Source organism: Cyprinodon variegatus, unplaced genomic scaffold, assembly GCF_000732505.1.
Source record: "Cyprinodon variegatus isolate N-32 unplaced genomic scaffold, C_variegatus-1.0 Scaffold542, whole genome shotgun sequence".
Lineage (NCBI taxonomy): Eukaryota > Metazoa > Chordata > Actinopteri > Cyprinodontiformes > Cyprinodontidae > Cyprinodon > Cyprinodon variegatus.
The window spans coordinates 282,609-295,545 of record NW_015150995.1 but is presented as its reverse complement, the minus strand read 5'-3'; the positions used below and the strand labels follow the sequence as shown (position 1 = coordinate 295,545).

General features: G+C 39.2%; 1 protein-coding gene across 8 annotated transcripts in view; it reads right to left on the bottom strand.

Annotated features, from left to right (window-relative positions):
* msi2 (musashi RNA binding protein 2) overlaps nucleotides 1-12,937 on the bottom strand; it is a 357,407-nt gene that overhangs the window by 100,301 nt on the left and 244,169 nt on the right. For all 8 annotated transcript variants that reach the window (XM_015391454.1, XM_015391455.1, XM_015391459.1 and 5 more), the window contains one exon: nucleotides 5,328-5,410. In XM_015391454.1, coding sequence (XP_015246940.1) covers nucleotides 5,328-5,410 — 83 coding nt within the window. The remainder of the gene's footprint in view (nucleotides 1-5,327; nucleotides 5,411-12,937) is intronic.

The following is a 12,937-nucleotide window of genomic DNA, read 5'->3' as shown; positions in this document are numbered from 1 at the left end:
GAGGCGGGTTACACCCTGGAGGGGTCAAAATTCTGTCTAAGAACAACACAGAAACACTCAAAAGACACACAACCATGCGTACAGACACTCACACCAGGTTCAATTTAGAGAGGCCAATTTAACATAACAGTCCTTTTTTAAAATGGGAGGAAGCCGGAGTAACTGCAGAGGACCCACGCATGGACAGGGAGAACATGCAAACTCCAAGCAGAAAGACCCCGGGATGGGAAGCAATCACCTTCTTAATGCAAGGCAACCACACTGCCCACCGTGCAGCCTAATATTTTAAGATGCTAAATGCCACATCAAAGGATTTCAATGCTAAGAATATATGTTTAGGTATGGCCTGTGTCAATGAATCCTTGCAAAATGCTAACCTTTGTTACTGCAGGTTAGAGGGTACTTTATATTCATGTTTCTTTATTTCTAGAGGTCCTAAATTCAACTGCTTTTTCTTTCTTATAGTTACTCTGAAGGGGAACCATTAGGTGACAAGGATACTAAATATACGAAAATATATATAGCATATATAGATACATAGATCCATGTTTTCTGAATGCATGTTCAATTATTTAAAGAGTTAAAGATTGAAAATATGTTGCATCTTCAACATTACATGGCATTTTACAAATCAACGCCCAGTGCATTTACTTCTAAAATGCCAGGGATTCCTGGGGCTATCAATGCAGCTTGGCATTAATACCTTGTGTGAATTTAAATTCACTAGAGCAGATGTGTTTAGCAGATAGACAGGCAACAGTGGACTGAGTAAAAACATGCCACAGCTGACCAAGTATTTCTCTAAAGCTCAACACAAGCCTACATCAGGAGATGCTTCTACAATTAAATCTTTGTCATAAACCTGCATTTGTAATTAGGAAAATCATTGCAATCATTTTATTTTATATTCGAAAATAAAAAGTTAAAATTTATATCCTTATTTTACCACCTTGCATTTGAGCCTCTAAATCTGTTTGAAGGATAATTTTTGATTAATCATCATCATATTAGTGATCAATCCAGAAAAAAGAAAGAAACATAAGAAGAAAAACAATCAATATTCATATGTTAAAATAAGTAATAAACATTAATTTTAGCCATATATAATAAGTGAATAATCACCAATTCTCACTACATTTGATGAAAAATATGAAATATATAGACAGTGTCCAACTATGCGAGCTATTAGATTAACCTTAGACATTGATGCGACAAATTGTAGTTTTCAACTTATATGTAATTTAACAGAAAAAAAATCTGTTTGACAGAAAATGTGATAGGCAGTGACAGATCCATGAGCAAGTCTACACTGGGCCATTTCAAATTATTTATGGATCATAAAAGAGTGGAGTAAATGGATTCTATCTACTAATTTTATAAATGTAGGAAATTAAAAGGAATTAAAGAAAATATGAACAATAGAATGCTTGTGTCCTGCTAAGAACATAAAGGGGAGAGTTACCTTTAGAGGTTGTTTAGAATCACCCAGGAAGCCGGTAAAAAAACTGTTAATACTTTAGCATCCCTAGATCTTGTCAAAAGAGGCTTCATGTCACCTGCGTTATTTTTCTATGTAAATGTTTATTTACAGCACTGCTTTAAAATATGTGTGTTACATCTGTGCATTTCTATCCGTATTACATTGACGTACAGTCATTTTATTAAATGCATTTATGCCTAACCCTGATATTTACCCTATCCCTAACTATTAAGACTATTAACCTAAAGTTAATTAACAACATGCCTCTAAACTGTCTAAGTGGGGATCCACCACATGAGGACCAGCCTTGGGTCCCCATAAGGCCTGTTAGTTCTCAGAGGTTAGTAAATATTTACAAAACTGGTAATTTTTGTACGTTTGTTTTATCTATGCATGTTTTTTGGTGTGTACAAGTTGCATCATGACTGCGACTTGCTGAAAAATTAACATGTTGGTCAAATTGTTAAATGCTTTTTTTTTCTTCAAAGACTGATCACTCAGCAGGAGTGACAATAAATGAATTGTGAATGCAGGTACTGATAGAGGTATGGAGCAATTCTGTTGGCCTAGTGGTTAGAGCAGTGCGCTTTTGCTCTGAGAAGGTTGCAAGTACCCGGTTCGATCCCCACAGCCTGCACTCTGGCTCTCTGAGCAAGACCCTTAACCCCACACTGCTCCGCCCCACGATGGCAGCTCACTGCTCCCCAAAAGGGGATGGATTAAATGCAGAGAGAAGTAATTTTTCCATTGTGAGATCATAAAGTTCAATTCAATTTCAATGTTGAATAGGTGTTAAACATCTATCAGATCCTCCAGAGCTGCTCCCAGTTTGTGGAGTCCAGGAGCTGCAGCTGGATCATGGCTACTTTCTAAGACAGCCGGAAATTCTTCTTCACACCACATCGCAGCCACATTCAATTCTTTCTTGTTGTGACATGAAACTAAAGTTACATTTTCTAACCCTAGCAACCCTTCCTTAACATCCTGATTTTGTGACAGCTCTGTTTCGCTGTAATCTGCAACATATTTATGTTTATTTCATCAACGAAGTTGGATCCACTAAAGCAACAAAAAAGTGCTTGTGTGATTGCACTTTGTGCAACCTAAAGGTCACTGCTATGCCATGTTGCAACATAATGAAGATATAGGCAGAGATAGTTCACTGCTTGAACTACGCTGAATTATTCCTACATCGTTGATAGTGCAACACAAATATAGGAAAGGCACAATAACCTGGATTCAGCCCGTTGAGAGGTTAAGGCTTCTTTTGATTTAATTTCACCTATACCACTCCAACTCTTCATGTCTGCCATTAATTATAGAATTTAAGCAACAGAAAGAAATTCATCTATCCTATAGGATCTTCCTGAAAAGGGTTAATTTGCATTATTTTGCTAGCGCCATACTTCAATAAGACGCTATACAGGATTAAGAGCATCTCTTTTTCAAAAGGAAACAGTCAAGGGAATACTAGAGACAAAAAATATACCTGCATTATTATAAATGTTACAGTAATGACACTCATCCAAAAACAGGAGGAAATATGGGAGTAATTGGACATTTTTTTTAAATCAATGAAAATACAAGCTTGAAACCTGGAAGAGCCTCTCAGGAGACCTTGATTCACAGCAGGTCTAGCTTGATTCTCCTTATATTTCATATGTCTGCAGTGAGAAGTATGATTGACAGACAGAAGTTTTTGTTCCAAAGAAAAAAAAAGTGGTAGTCTTAAAGGTATAGAGGAGTATTTTTTATTTCTAGGTGGATCGTCTAAATAAGTGGTCCTCCTAATTGTCAATCATTCTGGTGATATGTTTATGTAAGGCTGTCCTACGTGCTAGTCCTGTTAGCTATCTTTCAGGCGTGTATGTGTGGTGGGCTACGGTTTCAGACAGTCGTTGAAGCTCACCTTTCTCATGACAGTTCTTTGAAAATGGCAGAGTGTCGTAAGAGAAAAATTGTCTATGAAGTGTATGAGAAGAAAAGATGATGCTGATATGCAGAATGCTTTGTGCGGAGAGCTCTCCTCGCAAAGCATTATGGGATTTGCTGTAACAGCAGCCCAATGTCGCCATAGGCCTTCGCAACACAGACAGCTGCAACTAATAACAAAGTGGAGAGGTCTTTTAAAAAATTCGCAAAAATCCTCCACAAAACAGGGAGTGAAAACCAACAGAAGGATGGTTTCATCAGACGAAATGCGAAGTGTTGAAAAGCCTTATAGGCTCAAGCCTCCTGATGGCCTCCATTAAATGCTGTAGTTGTTTAGTGTATTAAACTTATGCAACCAGGTTGGTCAAAGTTTTTCCTTCAAATCGATTTCCTCGATTTACAGCTCAAATGTTCCATTTATTACAATGGAACATTTGAGCTGTATTATAACAACTAGCTGTTATATATGTTAATGGCTGTAGGCAGACAGGGTTTCCTATAGTTTTCGGTCTTACAACCAATCTGAAGAAGCCTCTGACTGTCTGATGAAGCTTTTGGTTTTCATGTTATGAAGAAGTTTGGAAATGATCTCTTAGGGTCTCTGAGTTAAAATCCCAAAATCTCTCATTTTGATAGAGGTGTATTCATATGAGAGCCTCTTTCCTTGTACTTACAGTTAAACACATACAGAATAGAATAATAGAATAAGCCCTTTTATAAATGAATTTTAATGGTGCAATTATTGAACTATTTATTAGGCACATTCAGCCTTCTAATTAGAACTTGTGTTTCCAATCTAATCATTACCAAATTAAACTGTGGTACTTAACTGCTTTTTGTGAGAGATTTTACCTCCTGGTTAAAGGTGGTAGAAGAGAGATTTTTTTTTAGGGAAATAATGTGTCACCTTCTTCTAAAATCTAAACTGGGACTGGTTGACATTCAAGGATATTCACATGTGACATTTTGTTTGTTCCCACAGATCTGATCGTCAGAGGATCTGACAGAGTATACTACAGGTGAATATTTTTATCCCTACCATATATTTCTGTTTCAGATGAAGCAGGGAATGTGATGCAGGGAGGAGGTTACGCGGGGATGCATGGTGAAAAAGGGGAGGGTTTGGTCATATGTGACTTTGCCCGTTCCCAGGTGAGCAGGGTTTTACTACGCTGGTTCTGTCAGTCAGGAAGCCAGTCAGTCTGCTGGTTTCAGAGGACGGCCTGAGAGGGAGGGAGAGTGTGCGCACGTAGAGAGAAGTAGCTCCACTGAACGGCAGTGAGTATTCCCTCCAGTCAATCACTGCCCACAGAGCTGTTCAAATGATGCAGGATTTCTGAAGAGGCTCACAGGGCAGACGTGGGCGAAGGAGGGCCTAATGTCACACTCACTACACTGAGGGCGGACCTTGTCAATTTATTATACGAAGAATTGATGACTTAGAAAGTTGCGGCAGAAACTCAGCAATGAAAGAACCGTACGAGGGGTGTAAATAAAACCAGCGTCGCTGGCACTCAGCAGAAGGTGTTAATCCCTGACTAATGAACTCTGCCTCTGCCAGTAGCTTTCCTCTTGCACCCTTGGACATCTCCACCTGTGCCTGTGTTTTTGTGTGAGCGCATGAGGCAATGGGGATTCAGGAGGAGAGGGACAGGCTCCACTCTCCCGTCCCCTCAGCCTGACAGGCAGAACTCAGCCGCACAATTTCACGGTTTGTGAGCAGTACACACCACTGCTTTCCCATCCCTGAGACCCAGAGACCCACAAAGTGTGGCTATGTGGGGGTATTAGCTTGCGCATATAACACACATACACAAACACACATGGTCTGCTATTAATAGCCAGGCAAAGAACAAATCAAATATTAATCCTTCAACTCCCTCCTGGAATTGGAAAAAAAAATGCATGAACTTACCATTTTGTTATTGATTTCATGAAAATGAATTTCACAGACTTTCTCTACGATGTCTTCACTCTCAAAAGTTATGAAACCAAATCCTATGCAGAGAGAGAAAAAGAGGGGAGGGGGTTGGAGTGGGAAAATTAGTTAGTTGAGGGCCTCGACAAAACTTCAGCAAGTCAAAAGAAAGCACAGCACAAGACAAGAGTATCATCTCCATTCCAGATTCTCAAACTATTCGAACACATCGGTGGAGATTGGCTTCCACATGCAAAAAAAAAAAAAAAAAAAAAAAGATAAGAAAAGAACAAGTGAACAAGGCAGACATTGTCCTCTTTAAATCAGGAATATGATGAAATCTGCCACATTATTAAGGGCACTCAAGGACCCCCCTCTACAAAGAGAAGATGGGAAAAACAGCACAAAGCTCATTTAATGAGATCCAGGGAGCCAGGGCCCTGCATCTGAATTTCATTAAATGCATTTTGGGTTTCTTTTTATTGAAATCTCACTGTATAACAAGCCCCCTATTTTTATGTTAATATGGGCCTTAGAAAGAACGCGTCGTGGACAGAGGGATTTCCATGCCATATTTATAGGATAAAAGCTTAACCCCTCTTTTAACACAAAGACAGAAGCGGCGAGATCCTTTTTACACTTTTGAACACGAGTGGATTGTGTCGCTCCCCTCTCTGTTTTGATGGCGATGCGCTAAGCAAAGCAGCGTCTGTGGAGCCGGGGTTGCAAGGAAAAAATATTTGATTACTTTTGTAGAAGTGGGACAGAAACAGTGAGTCAGACTGAGGCACACAAGCTGTTCTTTAAAACATCACCACTGCTGGAGAAAAAACTGCTGTCAGGACACCATCCTCAAGTTTTTATCTACTTAAAAACACTTCAGAAGCCTTAAACCTTTGCACAACAAGTCAAATCTAAATGTATTGTATTGGGATACAATGTCATCGACCAGCGCAAAGTAGGTTAAAATAAAGACAAGCATTTGTGATGCCTCATTATAAGCAGCCTCTTTTACTCAGACACCCTAAATGAAATAAAAAGCAGTATCTACTCTATCTTTAAAGGAATAGTACACCCAAAACATGATTAGCCTTCATTTTCTACTCACCCCCATGCTGAACAACACTCTGGAGTACTATATCTCAAATGCATGTGGAGATCTGGGAGGCTTCTTCCTGTCTGCTGACATTCAAATAATGGAGGTCTATGGTGACCGAGACAGAAAGGTCCATAAAAGTCCACAAAAAACGTGTCAATATTCCTCCATACTGGTCGTCCAATGTATTCCAAGTGTCCTGAGTGGGTAGCATCCAGAATTTACTCGAAACGAAGTCATTTAGAATGTTTTTAGAGCATAAACAGTAGTGTATAGGATTTCCTGAAAGCGCGCACGTGCGCGTTCACGACGCTACGGAAGCCGGCAGACCAAGCCAGATGAAAGTGCGCATTCAGCGTCTGCTCTGCCGATAATGCAAGCGTAGAAGAACAAATGTGCTGTTTACCTGTGCAAAGAAAGAAACAACGAAAGAAAAATGTCTGAGGACTTCAGTGTTGAGGAAGAGCATGAGTTCTTTGCCGAGCTGAATGCGCTGGTTTGGTCTGCCGGCTTCCGTAGCGTCGTGAGCGCGCATGTGCGCAGTTTCAGGAAATCCTATACACTACTGTTTATGCTCTAAAAACATTCTAAATGACTTCGTTTCGAGTAAATTCTGGATGCTACCCACTCAGGACACTTGGAATACATTGGACGACCAGTATGGAGGGATATCAGATATCAGAGGGATGTCAGCAGACAGCAAGAAGCCTCCCAGATCTCCAGATGCATTTGAGATATCAAAAAAGTACTCCAGGGTGTTGTTCAGCATGGGGGTGAGTAGAAAATAAAGGCTAATCATGTTTTGGGTGTACTATTCCTTTAAAGGGGGCAAAGGAGTAATTATAAGCATGGTTTGAAAAGGTGTTAATGAAAGCATCATCAAACACCTGGAAAAGGTTCCAATGGTCAGAAGAAATCAGACCTTTTCCGGCATACAGATCAATTCCTACAAGTGAATACAAACAATAGCGCTAAATCTGAACATGGCAGCATCATGTAGTGAGGCGGCTTCTCTTTAGAGTGGAAGCCAAAACGGATGAAACTAACTTCAAGAACATCCTGAACTTAAAACAGATATGATGATCCACCTTCCAGCATCAACCTAGTCTAGTCAAAGTCCAAATGCAATTTAAATCCTCACTTAAAATCTCAGATGTTTACATAAAAATTTATAAACAATATAGATGAAATAGAGCAGGAATTTTCTCTAGAATCTCCTCCAACCCATGCTGCTTTGATTTAAGCAACAGACGGCTCAATATCAACCGAGATGGGATGATACAAAAAACATCCCTCAATCTTAATACATCTATTTGCAAACTGCATCATTTTCATTCCATCTTCAAATTATTCCGAATGAATATTTTGTCCTTCCAGCGCAGGCCTATATATTGACATACTGCAAAGTACACATACACAAACTACATGAGAGATGAGACATTTATCTGCACTTACTTTACTAAGGTGGTTTATCCCTGTAATATCTTTGGCTGCATTAGGTCATTGCTGGCAAAGCTGAAAATCAATGATCACGGCTGCTTTATGGCAACACTGGATTTACAGGATTTTTGAATCAAACATAATTAAATTCCTTTATTTGTAAAGCACCTAATACATTGGCCCAATACAGATATGATTAGCTTAGATTAAAAACAACAACAGCAACCAAAAAACACACTGAACTAAAGTGACATTTAACGTCGATACTAAATCCTTTTGTTCAGCAGCTTTGCATGTTTTCACACTCACATCTTTGCAAAAACAGTTACATTTACTATATTACAGTACATTAGACTAAGCTGCTTATTCTATTAATTCATCAGATCATCCAAACAGATTTCTTTCTCATGAGCTATTTGTGCTTCTTACCACAGCAGGCAGCCTATCGCAAATCCTGACTTCTTAGTTCACTTATCGCTCACACGCTTTTCCCCCTTTTCTCTTCCTTCATTTCCTCTCCTATAAATAAGAAAAGATCCTCCTCAAGCTCCTTTTCCTGACATATTGAAACAGTCTTGTCGGGAAAAAAATGTAATGTGGAAGCTGATTTAACATGAAAATCTAATGTAATGAGATCTTATGAGACAGAATGTCAATTTCCAGAGAGGGGGCACATGTGAAGGGTTGGTTGGGTGAGAGAGGTGGAAGAGCAGGAGATCTGGTCAGCCATGGAGGGGGGGTACCTCTAGCATCCTTTTTTCTGCAGCTCACCCCACACCTCCAGCACAAGGAGCACTTTTGACAACCAACAAATCAACCGCCAGGAGTAATTTGTCACAGAGGAGTGGGGGTGGGAGGGTGGAATCTGGGGGAGCAGGGATAGAGGAAAAAAAAAAAGGAGTGGGAAAAAATAAAAACAGTGGAGATAAGGGGGGTGAGGGGAAAAAGACAGAAAAAGTGACAAGGAAAGAGGTTAACACACATGGCCCCTGTCGCCACACTCCTTCCTGCTGCTACAGGCAGCTCCTCCATCAAGTGACAGGACATTTTCCACTGCAGTACTATACCCAGTGAGGTCACGGCTCAGCCACGCCACCACAGATACCACCAGCAGGGCTCCTCCACCCATGACTGCATCGCTTTAAATGAACAAAAAAGACTTTTTTTTTCTCCTGTGGTGTCAACTACTCTTAGAATGAATCTGTCAGCTGCTTTTACAATGTTTTTTGGCCCCTGTACAATATATATATATATATATATATATATAAAAAAAAATCGTCAACATCAATATTCTTTCGCTTGCTGGCTCAGGATACCTCATGTTCCCTCTGGGCTGTCAGAACCTCAGGTGCTTCTTTTGCTGTGCACTTTCTATGCTCCTATCCTGTATAATAAACCTTAGAAAGAATAAAATAGCCCTATTTTGTCCCTGCAAGGTGTCAGAAGACTGAGACTTTCCTGTAGTACCCCGGTCCTTCTCCTCCGCCTATCCACGCAAGCAGGAGGCTGACCTCCACAAAACTATTAAAGCCTGTCAACTCTTACTGACACAAGTGGAGAGGTGTCAGCATCCTCACAAAGAAGAGCCTTTCACGGCTTAAACAATAGCCTCTAAATGGAAACACCTGGATGTCTTGTAGGAAGGATGATAATAGGTGTTATAAGGCTACTGGCTGAGGCCTCTTGGCTGTATTTGGTCACACTTATTAGCCAGAACTGGCCTTGGCCTCATCTCATCACTCCGCAGGATCGGCAGGGAGCCCACTTTCACGGCCCTTTACCATCTTCATCATGGTCGGTTTTTATTTCGCACTCAGCGCAGGTTTCTCCGTCTTTGTTGTTCTAATGCTTTCCACCCACCTTTAGAGGCTCAGCATCTCCAAGGCTGACAAACAACTCATTCTGGCACAGGCGGATCACTGGAAAACTCGCAAATCACTGCAGAGATGCTGGTTTGGCATAAAACTAGACGTCGGCGGGCTTTTGCAATTTCTTTCTTTCAAAAACGTCCTTTTCCTTATCAGATATCCAAAAAGACATTATGTTTACACATTAGAAAAGGGCTTTGAGCTGGTCGAACTCAGGGTTCAGGTATGGAAGAAGAGAATTTATACCTGTTGCGGCGTATTGTTGGAAAGATTTGTGAGCGCTTGAAGATGCATGGAGGCAAAAATAAGGATGACAAATTTACAGCTGCTACAGAGCAACTCCCTGATGACTGCAGCTAAATATAAAGCAATAAGTGCAAGACAGTGAATGCAAAGCACATATGCATCATCACTGATATACAAATTCTACACCTGGTGTTCACTGGAAACCTTTCTGGGTCAATGTTTGGCTCTAAGTTATAAGTTAAAAAAAAAAAGGGATTTCAGCTCCCGGTGTGAATCTTGTATAATATGATATATGTTATTCAATGTTAAAGATGCTTGGTTTCTGTTATTTAGGCTACCATTTATATCAATGTATATTTACCTGTTGTAAGTATTATTTAAATGTTAGTGTACACTGCAAAAACGATCTCAAAATGACTAACAATGTCTTAAATTAAGGGTATTTACCCTTAATTTGAGCCGGTACATAAGATGATTTGCTAATAGAATAAAATAAGGTATCTAGATATTATGCACTTGAAATAAGAAAATGCAATTGTTTTTTTTTCTTATTTTAAGTGTAAATTGTCTTGTTCCATTGGCAAAGTGTCTCACTTAAATACTTAATTCAAGAATAAATACACTTATTTTAAGGAGGAAATGACTTACAAGTATTTTCTTGTAATTAAACCTTATTTCTTTTACCTTATTACTTTTATCTAAACATTGTGTCAGTACACTCAGCATCTCAAACTGCTCAGTATTAGTTCTTATAAAAACAACTGTCATTAAAAAAGGTAGTAAACTAAAGGAATGAGGTTCAGCCTTCACTCTAATATTTGCATTAAATAAAGTAGCAAAAACAATATTTAAAGTGGATTTTATTGAATAATTGTTATTGAATAACCTTATGGTTAAAAAAGTTAAATACATTCAAGGTAAACACACCTTTAACATCATAGATGAAAGACTAGAATATATTCTATGCAGGTGAAAAAAGAACAAGGCATTTCAGTTTGGAAATCTAAATAAAAACATTATTTTTCTTTAAAATGTTAACCAATGACTGTTTGATCTATCCATACCTTATGGGGACAAACCTGCAGGTCTACATTTTTATTTTCCTGTATTTACATGTTAAAACTTAAATCCTGATTATTTTGGTGAAAAAAACAAATAATGGCAATGAGAAATGCAGTATTCTAGATTTTTTTATGTCACATCACAATGAATTGACCGTCAAATTCATTACATCTAAACTCTTTGATCGATAGTTATGTCGCTCTAACCATGGTGACTGTAAATATACTGCACTGGTACCCAAAGTAAGGCTATTAGAAGAGGCCCAGTTTAACATCCCAAGGTAGGAAAAAAAAAATTCAGAAGTATTTTAAAACAATATATTAATTTTTTTTTACCCAGGGAACAGTCAAAATTATAACACTTTAAAGGTGGCAGTTTGTGATTTAAAAGGAAATTGTGGTTATTTACTCTTTACAACAGTTATTTACTGTAGTTGACAATTTGTTGTTCAACAGCTTAAAAAGGTCAGTTGGGGGCGAGGTGTAATTTGGGTGGGGGTGCAAACAATTTCTAAAGAACGAAATGGAGGCTGAGCAAGAAACATTTAGGGATCACTGGGGGTTTCTGCATTCCTCTTCTAAGTAAAATTTTCCTGAATGTTTTGCACAGAACTCCAGAAAAACTGTAAGGCAACCAGGTCTCTCAACACTTCTTGGTGGGTGGTAAATACAATCCATGAAAGTAATTTAAAAATTACTTTTACATATAAGGTAGCAAATAAACTTGTGTATAATAAGTAAATAAAACAACATGATTGGCCTTATAGTCGTAGTGAAATCATATTTAAATGTCAAATCATTCTCCCTTAAACATGTATATAAATGTATTGTTTGTCAGACGACATTGTCCCAAAAGTTAAGAAATTTCTTTGAAAAAAAAATCCTGTCTTAAAATCTGTTTTTTGTTTTGTTTTATTTTTGTTATGTTATCCAGGCCAGTTAGTTATACGTCAGCCTGTACACCTAAATTCGGCCAATCATATTTCAACGGTCATCTGTCAATCACATTTTTTTGTCATAGCATCTTGATTCATATGTCGCAGCTAATATATGCAACGGTTGAAATAAGAATCATTATTTACTTTGCCATTGAGTTCCGTCCCAGTGTTCATAGGGATGCACGTCTGTGTCTTCGGCAGGCGTAGAGCTAACAGAACTGGCAGCGTTGTGAGGCAAGGGCTCCAACATGTACGGCTGGAATACTTCTACACCAAACCAAGCTTCTGCCTGGCGTCCTCTTCCACAACAACTTCGTCTCCACCTTCAATGTATGACAGAGTAGACTCATCCATGACCTCCGACACAAAACTCTCCTCCTCTTGCATGTTTCCGCTGTCCATAGCGTTGTTTCTAAGTAATCAATTTAGTGCTATTTGGTCCCAATGTCATTTCCCCATTTGGAACCTACTAGCTAACATCAAGATGCTTCCGACAAACCGGCCATAGGCGGATCTACTGGGGTGGCATAGGGTGGCAAATGCCACCCTAAATGACAGCCTTGCCACCCCAGCTGCCACCCCAGCTGCCACCCCAGCTGCCACCCCAGTTGACTGTAGGGGTGGCGAGGTTTATAAATTATGGATAATTTAAGAATTACGACCGCTAATTTCCAATGTCGGACTGCAGTGAATGCAGCACGAGATGACGCGAGAGCGACTGAGACTGATTAGTTTTGAAAACAGAGCGGGGCAATGTGAGGGATCCAGGGGTGATGGGGAGAGGAGACACGGGATGAAACAGGTAAAAACTGTTTAACTATCTATCGAGAAATTAAATCATAATGAAAGCACAATGTTGCTAGCATAGCTGCAATGATGATTTTGAGATGATAAAAATCAGGTTGCAGAACGTTATTTCTCCAACTATGATGTTAGTTAAAGACATATTTGCGGTCAA